The sequence below is a fragment of the Bombus vosnesenskii genome, unplaced genomic scaffold (assembly GCF_011952255.1).
Source record: "Bombus vosnesenskii isolate JDL3184/JDL3185 unplaced genomic scaffold, Bvos_JDL3184-5_v1.1 scf7180000014816, whole genome shotgun sequence".
Lineage (NCBI taxonomy): Eukaryota > Metazoa > Arthropoda > Insecta > Hymenoptera > Apidae > Bombus > Bombus vosnesenskii.
Genome location: NW_022883662.1, coordinates 64,616 through 80,394, shown reverse-complemented (window position 1 = coordinate 80,394; position 15,779 = coordinate 64,616). Strand labels below are relative to the sequence as shown.

General features: G+C 30.0%; 2 protein-coding genes, 1 long non-coding RNA gene and 1 other non-coding gene across 4 annotated transcripts; 1 reads left to right on the top strand and 3 right to left on the bottom strand.

Moving 5' to 3' along the window:
* Positions 1-2,672: 2,672 nt before the first annotated feature.
* LOC117240611 (clathrin heavy chain) lies at positions 2,673-10,696 on the bottom strand. The gene is made up of 14 exons (XM_033506624.1): positions 10,563-10,696; positions 10,200-10,473; positions 9,069-9,276; positions 7,148-8,995; positions 6,725-7,044; positions 6,323-6,588; positions 6,004-6,238; positions 5,490-5,872; positions 5,024-5,321; positions 4,475-4,915; positions 3,830-4,392; positions 3,515-3,737; positions 3,362-3,437; positions 2,673-2,994 (listed from the first exon to the last, which is right to left on the bottom strand). Exons 2-14 carry the CDS (start codon positions 10,239-10,241, stop codon positions 2,861-2,863), a joined length of 5,037 nt encoding a protein of 1,678 aa, XP_033362515.1. The 5' UTR covers positions 10,242-10,473; positions 10,563-10,696; the 3' UTR covers positions 2,673-2,860.
* Positions 10,697-11,277: 581 nt separating this feature from the next.
* LOC117240614 (60S acidic ribosomal protein P2) lies at positions 11,278-14,039 on the bottom strand. The gene is made up of 4 exons (XM_033506632.1): positions 13,906-14,039; positions 13,149-13,321; positions 11,525-11,626; positions 11,278-11,453 (listed from the first exon to the last, which is right to left on the bottom strand). Exons 2-4 carry the CDS (start codon positions 13,318-13,320, stop codon positions 11,383-11,385), a joined length of 345 nt encoding a protein of 114 aa, XP_033362523.1. The 5' UTR covers position 13,321; positions 13,906-14,039; the 3' UTR covers positions 11,278-11,382.
* On the bottom strand, positions 13,388-13,460 carry LOC117240616. The gene has a single exon (XR_004494752.1). It is a non-coding gene; the product is annotated as a small nucleolar RNA Me28S-Am982 (small nucleolar RNA).
* Positions 14,040-14,357: 318 nt separating the features above from the next.
* On the top strand, positions 14,358-15,115 carry LOC117240615. Its single transcript, XR_004494751.1, has 2 exons — positions 14,358-14,688; positions 14,815-15,115. It is a non-coding gene; the product is annotated as an uncharacterized LOC117240615 (long non-coding RNA).
* The last annotated feature ends 664 nt before the right edge of the window (positions 15,116-15,779 follow it).

Below are 15,779 nucleotides of genomic sequence, written 5' to 3'. Positions count from 1 at the left end.
AATTTTGTTGAAACTTCCAAAGAAAAAGAAAGGAGAAGATTCTATTTTCAAGAAAATTGATTTTAAAAATTCATTGAGTATTCGTACATATGATTCATAAATATCACCTGCTGACTGAGTAGATAAATATTGTGCTAATAGGATATATATATATACACATATAAAACAAATATATTACTTTTTGAACAAAAATAATTAATTCTCTCATAAACGAGAATTTTTTTTAATAAATTCTTTTTTTTAATAAAAAGAATCTGGTCACCTTCGATATAGGAGTATATGTACACATATATAAAACAAAAATATATTCCTTTTCAAACAAAAATAATTAGTTCTTTCATCAACGAGAATTTTTTAAAATAAATTCTTTTTCTTAATAAAAAAAATCTAGTCGCATTTGACATAGGAGTACCTGTGAAAAAAATTCTAAATAGAAATATATAATATGTAACGAAGAAATACATATAGGAATATAAAATTAATGTAAACTGTGTATTCAATTCATACAGTTGTTTATTGAAATAAATTTAATAGCGACAAATGTCTCACATTTTATACTGACTTTCAACATTACAGACATGTGATTTTGATCATGTATATGTATATTCGTGTAATTAACAACCAATTTTGGCATATTTATTTCTAAATTCACTAATATTTTATTTTAATCCACAATATTCAAACAATGATACAATTACATTATTATCTTTTTTGCAGAACGGTATTAGATACATTTTTCAATCTACATTTTCATTCGTTATATAATTTTAATGAAAGTGAAGTGATTATTGGGAATGTTACAGACTCTTCTTTGTATTATCTAATTTTAACATCTTTTATTTAATATATGCAGCTAAAATTACTGCAATCGCTAAATATCAAACGAAAGTTGCTCACAATGATCAGTATCGTTATTGCAACAAACATTATTCAAATATTTGAATAATATTCTGTTACATTATCATTGTGATATTATGATTTTCCAGTTTTCAACTTTTGTTTCATATTTATGAATAATGAGGACAATTTATAAGTGCATATCTCCTGCTCCTTTTGAAATATGTGACAGAAGAAAATGTCACTAAAAATGTGTTATGCAATAATGTTGCTCCTTTAGGAACATTGAATGTAAGATATGCCAGAAAAAGGTACTATTTTTTCCGATATACCTTTTACATCTTGTATTTGATCCTGATTTATTAGTAGAGCATTTTATACAGACAATATGAATCACTTAATGAACAGAAACGTCAACAAACACGATTCTGTCATTCTCTACATATGTATCGGAATCTGACTACCCAACTTGCATTAATACTTGTAATGTCATTATACATTAATACAATTAATATACTGAACAATACATCCAAATAGGATACTATACATACATTATGTAAACCAAATACAATAAGTAAAAAAAGAACTTGATTATATTTCTAAAAAAATGAACACGTTAATAAAACAAAATTGTTACTTAGTTCATATAATTTTATAACACCTCCGAGTTTTCTTTACAAGTGTTATAATACTTTAATGTAACGTGTACAAAAAAGATAAGATTATAATATTGTAAGCCAGCATAAACAAGTCTCAGTACATATATCCATACATCAATATGACGAGATCGTTATAAAGTTTGTTATATTTTCAATGGATTAAATATGTTCTCTGTCTAGTGAGAATATATCAGAGAGCTACCTTTGTTATCATTCTTTTTTCTTTTTTTTCCTTTAGGAAAGCATGTAATATTACTATTCTATACTTCACATTTTGGCTGCCTGATCAAATGCTAAATTTGTTATTTATCCATGCCACAACAATAACACACACAGATACTAAACTTATATACTGACAGACATACAAACGTATCTCATATCATACTATATTTAAATTTCTAGATACATTACATACAGTTTACAGACTTCTCAGCTTTATTTTGCACTGTTGTTATACTGATGTACTGATATATGCCGCTCTCTTTAATTTATCTTGTTAGGTATTTCGAGGCTCATACATTTGACTGTGACAACAACGTTTTCATTGAATCTAAATAAATAGATCCTTTATTTTATTACTACAAATTATATATTAGAATAATATTTTCACCATATTTCATTTTCCATTGGATGGACATGAATATATGTTAGTTTTGAGTACTTATCGTTTCTCTTAATAATCACTTAAATATGTTTAGCCCAATTTTCTTCTTTTCTTTTACCAAAAAGGAAGCACTGTGTAATTTCATGACACATTTATTGAATTGAAACTTACAAATATTTTTGTTTAATATTGTTAATTTTATATTATCTTAAACTAAAACTTCTTTCAATACTTAAACAAAGGCACGTACGTACGCAATACATCGATATTCCAGTGAAAGTATGTTGATAGTTACTTTATGAAGTAACATAAAATAACCCAATTCAATTGGTAGAATGTAGAATGTTGCAATATAATATGGATTACTAAAATTATTACTATTGCATACTCGTTTAAACATTCGTTATACGATGTGAATTCGCAAAATATTTAAGTATTTTTTTTGTTTTTATTACGATTATTTCCTTTTTTCCATAAACAATGGTCAATGTGTACTCTTTAATTACTTTAACAGTAAATTAATTATTTTATAAATGTTACTCATAAACTAGAAATTCGCGCTTAAATATTTTGTAGTTTACTTTGAATTCATTATTTTTATTTATGTTACAATTATCTTGCGGCAACGCTTTTCTCTTTAATGATATTATTTTAGCATTTTATATAATTGTGAGCTATTGAAATAATCTTGTTCTACCTAGATATTATAGAAAAGTAGATTTTGTTGATCTCTGTTACTGAACGTGTTGCACATTGTGTTTCACATACCATAAGCCTGGTACGCCGCTGCAGGTGGTGCATAGACACCTTGCGGTGGTGCTCCATATACGCCTTGTGGTGCATAACCAGGTGCCATCATACCTGGTCCTGCTGTCAACATTAACTGAGGTTCCGCTATAGATAGAAAATACATACGATATGATAAGATACAAAATATATATAACACATATTTGTTATTTCTTCAAGAATTTTTTCTATTATATCAAAAATAATTACATAATTTTGTGTTGAATAAGACTTACATGTTGTAAGAAATTGCTTTAGCGTATATTTACAAAGAAAAGTTGTAAATCTTTATTTTTTGCTCTAGATTAATTTATAAAAAGATTGTTCACGTCATAACAAAAGAGAAACAAATTTTCCCCTTAAATAGCACTGCCATCTTCACGCATGTACAATTTATAAAAATTTCTAACATAGTTTTTTTTAATAATTTATTTAAATTCTTAAAAAATATTTAAACTAAGAAATAAATACTTACGCATAATCATAGGTTTATGTTCTTGATGATCAGTTTCTTCCATGCGGCGACTTTCAGCTTCTTCCAGTTTATCAACCTTTTAAAAAAATATATGTCATTATCATAATAATAAAATGTTGGCAATTAAATATATTGAATTATGAGAGGTATTACCTTAGTAATATATTCCCGCGCAACTTGTATAAGATACGGCATAGCGAAATGTAAAATACGATGTCTCCACGCAAGTTCCAAAATAACATCTGGATGAAGTAAATCATAACAATGAAACAGACATGCTGCGAAACAATCCTTTGATCCTCTCTCCAAGAACCACTCTAATAATTCTTGAGCAACTTCGGGATTGCGAGATTCTGCTGCATATTCCATAGCATCTCTATTCAGTTAACATAATAATTAAAATACTGAATAACGAAAATGGAAATAAATAATGAAAACTCATATAAATAGAATATTTAAATGTTTTACCTAAACAATCGATCCTTCTTACATAGTTCCACCGATTGTTTCCATCTGTTATTTCCTTTGTACAAGTATGCGGCAATTCTTCTAAATTCAATTAATTCATGTTTCTCCAGTTGTTGCGCTAACGCAATATTATCAAAATTATCGAACGCATCAATCGATGTTCTGAGTCCCTGATAATCTTCTTCGTCAATAAGTAGACCGTTTAATGCTTCATTAATTGCTTTATTATTTAATGCTTGAACCGACCTCAAGTATGGTTTTACAAGTTGTAAATGCCCTGTTCTCTTGAAATATGCAACTGCTCTCGTATGATCCATGCGTGGAGCAAGTACAAGTAGTATATCATTCAGAAGTAGGGGTTTATATTCGACATAAAACTGTATAGCTTTGTAATAAAGTTCAACGTTTGCCACTTTAGTAATCACATCTTTGAAATGACCTTCTCGCCATGCTTCAGTAGGGTGTTGCATCATTGCAAGGACTGCATTGTCGTACTCTTCATATTTATCATATAAAAATACAAGCTCTGCCCATAAATGTGCTTGCTCTGCTGCACGGAGTACCTATATATTTTATTAATAAATATAATACATTCTTTTCCATTTTGTTCATATTCAAATATTTTAAATGTAATTAATAGTATACCTTCGGTATATTAACTCGAGACCAGAAAAGTTCAAGATGTTCTCGCATTCGTTGAGGTTTATACTTGCTATAAAGTATAGCTAATTCAGTGAACATTCCCATATGCGCTCTTTCAAGTCCCAAAGCAGCTTCCAATAAATTAATAAGTTCCTCAAAGTGCCCCCGATCTTGATAATAATTGATTAAATCTTCTAATTCATCGGCATGTACGACTATATGTAATCCACACATTTGTGCTAATCTAAATTCTCCGCTATCCACACAAGCAAAACAAACTTCTTTCCAAGTACGAGTTGAATTCGCTTTGCGAGCGCTGTCGACGGCGCCTTGGAATTCTTTTAAGTGAACAAGCGTAATAGCTAATCGTGCAAAATTCGATACATTATTGTACAAAAGTTTAGCAGCATCGTACATCTTGTCGTCGAAACATCTATCGCCAATCTAATAACAAGTAATATAAATTTACATTTATGGACATAAATATATCTGTTTTAGAGATAATATACATAAATAAATATTACATATCTAATATGTATACATAAAACTTACCTTTTGTATGTCGGCATGATTAGGACCAGAAATAAATTCTTCAAGATCTGCAAGTCTATTGGTTCTTGCATATGCGTAAATTAATTCACTCTCAATGAAAGATTCACGCGCTTTTTTGCGAGCCATTTGCAAGTAACGAACCAAATCCTCCCAATGAGAAGTTCGATGAGTAGTTTCTACTACATCTACATACGCTGATGGATCGTCAGCCTTAATAAAACTATCTATGGCTTCTTTCACTAAACCTTGTTGTAATTGTGCTCTGGCTAATTGAGACCATACCGGCGGTTCATTACATCTATAAGAACAGACCATTAATTTTTAAAAAATGAATTACAATCAACCATTCTACTAATTATGTTATTCAGTTCATTAATATACTATTTCACGTTAAATTTCATACATAGTACTTTCTACAAATTTCATACATAGATACTTTCTACAAATTTAATTCATTATAGCTCACCTTTCAGCAAATTCGTAAGCTCTGTCTAAATTATTAACCTGCTCGATTAAAACTTGGATAGCTGACGTGTTCACATCGAATTTTTTAAAGATGGCAAAAGCTTCTTCGTATAACTCATTGTTAATAGCAATGTTAGCAATGTCAGGAGCGTCATAATTATCCAGCCGATTGATGTACTCCATAACACGCGTACGATCAGCCTTTATTGCCGTTAAAATCAAAAGATTTTGTAAATTGCGATGATCACTAAATACACTACTGTCGAGTACGATTTTCTCAAGAAGCTCAATTAGTTCATTGGGTAAATCAGCAGTCATAAATGCTTTAACAGTAACTGATATATCTTCAGGATCTTGTGTTTCTGATAAAGCTGTTTGTACAACCTACAAAGAAATCTCGATAATTTCATAACAATTGCATACAAGCATAGTTAAAATTATAAAAACAAATTTTCATTAAATGTTTAAAAAATTATTGACGCTACTTTTATCATTTTCCTTTACTGTAAACTTACCTGATCAATCAACGGCCTTTTGTAAGGGTTGCTTTCAAGAAGAACTTCAGCCCATAAATCTGGATCTCTACGTCTCACTAAATATCTAGCTTCACTTTTGAAAAGGCTATTTTCGTTACATACGCTTATCAATTCCCTATCGCATTGACCACGCTCATACGCAATACACGCTAAATGTGGATCACGTTTTTCACAATATTTTCCTACTACTCTACTATCATAAAATTGATTCTCTCTGTAAAATTAAAATTTAGTTAATAAAGAACATTTTATATAATATATTTTTTTGCTATGTCAAGATATATTTAGATTTACTTACTTAAGAAATCTCTCTGGATTATTATTACTGTCAATGTATATCTTCGCTAGTGCATTATGCGTTGCAGGTTCAACACAACCTTCATGGACACGAGACTCCAGCCATGGAAGTAAGAGCTTCAAACGGTTTCTCTTCTCAACTTCTTCTACAAGTTCGTCAGTAGAGAACTGACCACGTACCACAAGGATTAAATTTTTTATTATATCCTCTGAGCAATCTACATCAAGTAAACCACCCACTACAACTGGTAGACGTGACGGATTTACCTAAAATTAAACCACCATTACAATAAATAAAGCTAGAAACTATATTGTAATTATTATTTGTCGTAAAGTTTAGTCATTACAAAATTTATAACTCTTATATTAAATTCGATGCAGAATGACGATTAATGAAACTTACTTTTTGAACGTAAATTTCTATGTATTTTTGTAAATTATTTCGGTAGAGATACAGTACAAGATCATGTACAAAATCGAATCGATCACAAACAATGATCAAAGGTAACTGGTCAGATAATTTTGCCTCTTTGAGGAAATTTTTTACACGTTCTGGATTGTAACAATTACTTTCTCTACAAATTCGTTCCACTTCTTTAATTTGTCCAGTTTTACATGCTGCTTGAATATATTTAAAATGTACTTCTTGATCTTGACTGAAATTAACAATAGATCCCAGGAAATAAAACAGTCCCTCATATGATTTAAAACTTTCAAATAGATCTGAAAATAATGATTATATGAAGTAAATAAACCAATACATAGTAATATAAATAACATAAATCAATATATGTTTAAAATAACATTATTAGCAAATTATAAATACCTATCAGTGCTTTAGTAGTCAACTGTTCATGATATTTTGTTGCAATTTGAATACAGATTTGTAAATTCTGTCTTATGTTAGCAGTCAACATTGCCTTCAAACATTCCAAAGAATCTTCAACTGATAATGTTCCAAAAAATCCTACAAGCCAATCCGGAGAAAGTAAATGTGTATGTACTACAGCTCTCTTAATGTCATACAAATCGGTGTAATGTTCCAAAGCACGTTGTAATAAGCCAGCTTTTTCACATAACTGTGCAATGTGAGCTCTGTCATAGTGTGTGAACATTTGATTTCCTAAGATTGCATCAGCAACTTGTGGAGCAGACATTAAGTTCATTTCTAAAAGTCGTGTTTGTAAAGCTCCTTCACTTGGCCGATTATTTTTCAAAGCATCCAATAAAAATGCTGTACATTGTTGAACCATGTTTTGTTCCATGAATATATCCACAATTTGGTTGATATCGGCTAAGGGCTCATCATCTTGGACCAACATCTGGGCGAATGCTACACCCTGATCTGGATTAATTCTCATGACATTCCTTAACAAAAATATATAATCAGGGGTATAAGAAACTTTCTTAGCATACAGTACAATTTTCTGGAATTGTCCAGTTTCTGCAAAACATTGTATAACTTTATTAGGGACATTAGCTCTTAAATAAACACTAAGAGCTAAAGTTGGATCAGCTTGTTTCACTAAGTCACCCAATTCTTCGCTACATTCTAATTTATCTTCTTTCAACCATTTCTCAAGAAGCTGCTTACGACCTTGCACAAGCACTGGACGACATAATTCTAAAGATTCATATTTATTTAATTGTCCTTGATCTAGAAGTATTCCAAAATATTGCAATAAGGGTGATGTTTGTCCTTGCGTAGTTGGTACCTGTTGGAACCGTTGAATAGTCGCCGGAGTTCGAAGTATTCCTTTCGGAGCATTTGCTGCAACTTTGGCTGCTTCCGCGTATTGACCATTTTGGAAAAGCAAATTAAATTTCCTGACGAACAAGTCTTCAGCTCCTGACAAATTATTTCTTACAGCCATTCGCAATGCAAGTTCAGAATTTTGTAGTACTCCATTTATATATGGAATTATGTTTTCTTCATCAACGGATACAGATAATACTTGACCTTTCCGATTTACTCCTATTATACCACCAGATGCTTCATGCGGTGCAGTGACAAAAATAGTTTCTCCAGATATGCGATTCATAAATATACATGTAGCAGATTCAATATCATACATATGTATATAGCCATACTTTGTTATTAAATATATAACATCATACTTTGAGCTGACTTGCATAGCAACAGGAAAGTCATTTCCAGCTTCTGGTGGGAAAAAAACATCTACTGCCTTCTTTGGGAAAGGATGATTACCAGCAGGAGGTTGACCTACTTCGATAATATGGAGCTTTGCACCTTGTACTGTTCTGACAGCAAAACAAAATAAGTTACTTGGTTCTGCGTTTCCTTCCATTTTAAATTGGGCGAAAGAAGCAGCATGTCCTTCGATTGGTTGAGAACATTTTCTCTCGACAGAATAAAGTTGCATAGCACCAACCACTCTATTGTGCTGAGCAGAAATACCAATCAATAATAGCCATGTTTGTTTTGGATCAGTTCTATAATTAATTATTTGACAGCCATTTAGTGACGAATGTCTGTCAAACATTTTATTCGGTGTAGATTCTCCTTCCATAGACCAGTGATAAACTGCAGTTTCTGTTACCAATGCCAAAGTATTTAATGATATCCACTTCCAAAAGACTACATCTTCTGTCATTGTATGAGCTTTCATTTTTGATTTCATTTCTATGTTAAAAATCTGAAGAGTTTTCATTGCTAATAGTAAGAATAAAATATGTTACTAAATTTATTATTAAGTTCCATGTGTTTATTTTATATTAATTATTACCTTTTAAAGCTATTACTTTACTTGCAGGATTCATGATCGCAGAATCTGCAGAAATAGGTCTCCTGATTGGATTTGCAGAATCATTCATATCGATAATAACTACCTGTGCAGTATCACCAACTTTTTCTCGAACACAAATAAATTTATCAGATTCCATTGTGAGTGTGTTAAAGCTGACATTGTTAGCATTAATCCCAACAGCTGTAAGCTAGAAAAAAGAAAATGACAAAAACAAATTATCATACTGAGAAACAGCTCTTTAATTGAAATATATCTAAATATTCTATAAATTGTAATTAGAATATCTTATTCTTTAAATAACTTTAATGTATCAAAATTATTGGAGGGAGCTTTTAATATAATTTTATATTAAACATATTTAATAATTAATTTAAGATAAATAAGCATAAAAGTGTTCCACATTGATTTTTATCTAATCTGAAAATTTAATAAAAATTGTTATTGAACTAAATTATATTTCACGCTAAGAATTAATTTCATCAGCTTCAGGAAGATGGGAGAAATAGATTAGTTAAATGCAGTTTATCTGGAATGTAGAATAAAAAATACATAATGATACATGATTGCAATTAAAAGCTATTTCACGCGAAATCGCAAATCACTATTATAAAGAAGTAAATTACAGACGAATTAATGAATCATAATCTAATTCCATATTGCTATCGCGAGATTTGCGAAACATAACGAATATTTTAATTAGAAAATTCACGATGTATAAAGACGGAAATAAGGGGCGTATATGTCGAGTAGACGTGGCCCTCGTTGATAAAAAAAATCAATTTATTTTTCTCGTCGACACTGCTATGCAGAATAATATTATGATTAGTTAACCTCTAAATATCCTATTACGAACGTTCATATAAATTGATAAAAATTTAGTATAACGAACGAACATGCGATCACTATTATACCTGTCAAAGTAATGTCAATTCAAAAGTATTTTAACGGAATTTGTATTTCCTCGTTACAGCAATAAAACTGGCAGCTAAAAATTTTCTAGAAGAACGTTATAATAGTAAAATGAAATTGAAAATGTAGTTGGCGAAAATGAAGCTGTTTGACGACGTGTCGAAATAATAGAAGAGCCGGGTACGAAAGCAGGTCACCTACCTGGAGATGTTCTTGAAACCTTATGGGTAGTAACTGCGTCATTTTCCTAATGTTTTCCCAAAATTTTCGAGGTTTTTCAGCCGCGGTTACCTAATGAAAAATCTATCGCGGCTGTCTATCGTTCCTATGTACAACTGTTTTGGCTTATAGTGCGCTCTTCTCAATCAAAAAACCTCGGTCCAACCATCAGCGCACAAAACCAACTGACGCAAAGTGAATGCCGTCACTACTTGCCGCTGACACCCATCATGGCCGCCAATGACCGCCCCTCTATCTAAAAATAGTCCCTCAAGTACAAAAGTGTTTCGATCGATCCTATATTCTGATATTGCCAAACGTTTGTAAACGCATCCAAATAGTTACATTATACGAGACCTGTAACCGAATATCGAATAACCACAATTATCTTTTTAATTCCGTCAATTTAAACGTTCGGTAGCGTAAGAATACACGTAACTGGATTTTCTAGCAAATCTCTCCAACATCACCCCTTCCTTTCTTCAATTCTCAACCCCCACTCCATGCTATGAATGAAGCTGCAACGGCGCACAATTGAGTACATTACGTATACGTTTTCCATCATGTACATTTCCTCGTATAGGAAATTAATATCCAGTCTCACTAGAGCTTACTACTACAGTAAAGGAAATAGGAATCATAATTAAAAGTTGTATTATAACATGATTTTTCAAGAATTTGAAGTTTTGAATCACATATCTATGCACGAAGATTGTTGCAATATTAATTCATAAAATTTGAGCTCTATAGGTATTCATAACTATTCGACAATATATAGATACAAATAGATAATTAAGAATTAATTGAATTAAAGTACGTTATGTTGCAATATCAATTCAGAAAATTTAAGGTCTATAAGTATTTATAACTATCCGACAATATATAGACACAAATAGATGATTAAGAATTGAATTAAAGTACATTAAGTATGTTGCAATATTAATTCAGAAAATTTGAGGTCTATAGGTATTTATAACTATTCGACAATATATACACACAAAAGGATGATTAAGATTTAATTGAATTAAAGTATGTTAAGTATCAATTTAATAAAATTAAGTATTAATAAATTAAAAATAAAATTTATTTCATTTTCAGAGCTGTTGTCAAAACTGTATAACACATATGTTGCACAAATATTATACAGATATAATTGTTGGTCATTTTAATCAAAGAGACCGAAACCCATGTCGTCGTCTTCCGATTCAGATTCCTCTTTCGCTGGTTTTTTCTCTTCTGTAAACAGAAATTATGTGAATAATTTTTATATAATTTCTAATTGTATTATATATTCATATAACATTTACCTTTCTTTTCTTCAGCTGGGGCTGCTGCACCTCCTGCAGGTGCAGCATCTGCACTAACAGCTACAGCACCACCAACTGGCATGGATAATAATTTTTCCATCCCTGAAAGAATCAAACATCTTTTTGTTAAACTGACCTGTGTTAGTAGAATGTCGAATAATATTAATACATTGATATCAATGAAACAAAACAGTTTTTAATTAATTTGACAAAACATTATTTCCAAAACAAAACAAACCATGTTAAGATAAAAATAGATATAGACAAGTCATTTAAAAGCCTTACTGATCAACTCTATAAATTGGAAAATAGAGAAAAATTGCGATCATAAACATTATTTTTAAAAATATATCTTGAAATTTGCGATTACTTATGCCATTTCTTTGTAACAAATAGGTTCGTGAAAATAAGCCCTTTGTTTCTTAACCCTTTGCGCTCAAGAGGCGGCTCAATCGCTACAGCGTTTCATACGGCAATGGCGAGTGAGAAGCAAGTCTCTGTTAGATTTTGTCATCGCCAATTAATGATAGCACAGTATTTTTCGAAAATAGGTATCTTAGCTCTTTATGTTCTTTGTTAGGAAGTGTCACACTTTGAAATGGGGATAAAAGATATTTAATCTCAAACTCCTCCAAAACCATGGATCTGACGTCTCCTACATTAGTTTGGATTCAATGATTTTGATTGGTGGCTTAGAAGCCCTAAAAAATGGATTTTGGACATGAAATTTGTTCAAATGAAGATGAATTTGATTTTGAATTGTTGAGAGACAAGATCGATCCATGAAGGATAAAGAAAATGAAAGCAGTGATGGAAATAGTGACATAGTATTAAGTGTAAGAAATCGAAAGATTAGAATAGTAGATAGTGAATCCAAAAGTGACAGTGATGCCCCATATAATCCTAATAATTCAGAATGGACACCTTTTGAAGAATCTAGCGAAATACCGCCGAGAATAAAAGTCATAGCCGATGAAAAACCTGGAAGGCCACAGGTATCCTCAAACGTTGAACCATTGAATTTTTTAAAGATATTTCTTACCGATAAATCAAGTAATAACTGAAACAAACGGTTATGCTGCAAGAAAGATATAAGAGGGAGAATATTGTTATAACATTCAATTTGACAAATATGACATAATGTCACCAAAGAAGAATTTTGGCCAAAGTAAGGATGCATCTTGGTGAATGCTTTATAAATTACCATACAAAAAAATACAGAAATTAATATTACAAAATCACATTTTTAAAAACGGAAATTTTTTAAAATAAATTATTAGAATATAATGTTCTTGTAAGTTAATTTGTGTATATAATCATTTTATGTTACCTGTAAGACACTCATCACATATGCGCAAATCATCTCGAGTTGCTACTTCACCAGACTAAGAAAGTCATTAAGCGCAAAAGGTTAAAATATTGAATGTGTATCTGACAAAACTGAAACTTGATGAAATTGAGAAATTCATATAAAATAGAGCTGATTAATTTAACTTCTGACAGACTCGCATAATAATTGTTTCTTTTATAGATATTAGTAAAAAAGATATTTTAAACATTGAATTATTTCATAGTTTATCTATACACATGTATGTGTTAATATTTAAATTTAAAGAAGTTGTACCTTGTGCAATAAGTTCATCTACTGATTTTCCATTCAGTTCTGAGATGACTTTCTTAAGCTTTTCTGTATCAGCTTCAATTCCAACGGATGATAAAATTTTTTCAATATCATTTTGACTAGGAGATGCTTTCCCTCCCAGGGTAGCTAAAAGATAAGCGGCCACGTAACGCATTCTGAAATAAGAAACACATTTTGAATGCTCTTTTGAATCTAATATCTCGTCATTATTTATATTGATCAGTTTCTTTCAGCAAGAAATTGCCATCACAGTTCTCAGTCGAAAGATGGTGATTATTTATATCATCATATACAGTGCATATTAGTATTATACATAAGTGAATTTGGCAACAAATAACATTCGTTTATCAAGAAAAATAATTAGCATTAGATATATAGGAATCTAAATATAATTTTTTACGTCTCCTTATACTGAAATCTATTTTTGCGTTTCAGATACTATTAACTATACACAGAGTGTATAAGATATTTGTATAATTAATTATTCGTATAATAATTTGTACAATTACATAATATTGAAATAATAAAACTTAAAATATAATAATATAATTAACTATATTAGAAAAATTATGAATAACAAATACACGTGAATAATGAAATCTTTATTGTATCGTAAATCATCTTGTAATGTAATATATTATATTATAAATAAATTTAATTATTTAATATATGAATAGGTGGCACACTTAAAATGAACAATATTATTTATTATAAATTACATTTAAATACATATATTTACCTTTAAGCCTTGCGACACGAAACGTGTACACGCTCAAAAAGAAAAGTACGTTCACTTCGAAGCGTTGATAGAAGGTAAAGAACATAGAACACCAAACTTTAAAGGAAGGAAACATTTATATCTATTGAAACGCCATCTATCGTAGACAAATACAATATTAAATTTCCAACTTATATAATTTTTATTTCTACAATAATATGAATTTACATAATAAAAAAATTGATATATATATAACACTCTCAGAACAAAAATATTATTATTAAATAAAAGTATAATTACCATTTATTGTCGCTTGGCAGGAATTAAATATTACATACTTCGTTTTTGTTTTTTTATAACTTTTATTATTACGTTTAGTTACAAGAGTAAGTCAAGTTAATGTTATTAATTGAAACACTAATTTAAAATTAATTCTAATTATTTTATTTCTAGTTTATTATTATCTAGTTTATTTCAAGTTCTAGTTTATTTTGTCTCCTGGTTAACAATATCTCCAAGAGATGGCGTTTGATGATTTGATCTTGAGTTTATTTTTTCCTTTGTTTTACCAGAGAAAAAATGAAAGTGCTGACGTCCACGATCATATAAATAGGTCTCGACACTTGCTAGGGAAAACCGTATGAAAATTGAGTCGTGTTATAATCGTGAAAAATCATCATGAAAGGTTAATAAAGTACACGATTTTACGAAGGTGAAGGAAATGAAAAGAGTGTCCCTATCTCTGTTTGTGGTATTCATTGCGTGTCAAGGGTGCGCAAGACGAGAACTTCCATGTTCTTCCATGTTAGTTACGACTCAATTTTCGAATGATTTTTCCTAAGCTCCGGCAAAGAGGAAATCTCCTCTTTGGCTTTGGTATATGAGTCTCAAGACCTGTTTATATAATCGTGTTTACACTAATTATTATAGTTTTTCCACAGTACAGGTGCTACACCAAGCGGTCACATGCTGGAAGATGTTCCACGCTAGCATATACAAGAACCTATTTACATAGATCCACCACAAACGAGATATAATCGCCTATGTGTCCACTCTACAGAATCTATTTCATTGTACGATTCTACGGAAAAGTTTATACTTTTTTATCCGATAAAAACACTTATTAGAATAACAAAATCGCACAATAATTACACTAAGTTACCTCAGAATGAGAAGTTAATGGTTTATTAAATTTATTTTAGAAAAATTAATAAGTATATTTTTATATCTTAATATTATATTTTCGTAAATATTAAATTTTTACAATTTATATTGATAAATTTTTGATTATTTTTATTTATTATAATACGCTTGCATATTCTTACAATTTTGCAGATGAAAATTGTGATTAAAATATTTAAAACATAAGAAACTGCTGTACCAAGAACATAATTTTTGATTAATTTAAAAAAAATAAAAAACCACGCATTCGAATTCTTTTGGGACTGTTTACTATGAACCTAAAATATTGAATGAACACTCATTCGAGATTTCACAGTTCTTGCCGTCTCCTTGTTAATCATAGCTGTATAGAGTATAAATATTTCTGTCCCTTTTTTGCTTTGACTCCTCTCCCGCCCTTGTCCTTTTTAATATCATAAAAAAAAAGAATTTAGTTAAACAATATTGCATCGGATAACAATTAGCATTAGCAAACAATAGATGAAACTGATACATACATATGTATTACTAACTTGGTTATAAATAAATTATTAAAAATTGTCTTTTCTTTTTTTATATTTCTCTTAAAACTTACTCATTTATTTACAAGAAAAGTTAGGAATATCAAATTATTTTCGAATATTAGATATTAATTGTTAAAATTGGAAGAATTATTAGATCTTAATGTTACAATTGTATGTTTGTTTCATGAATAAAATTTACATTAGGGTGTT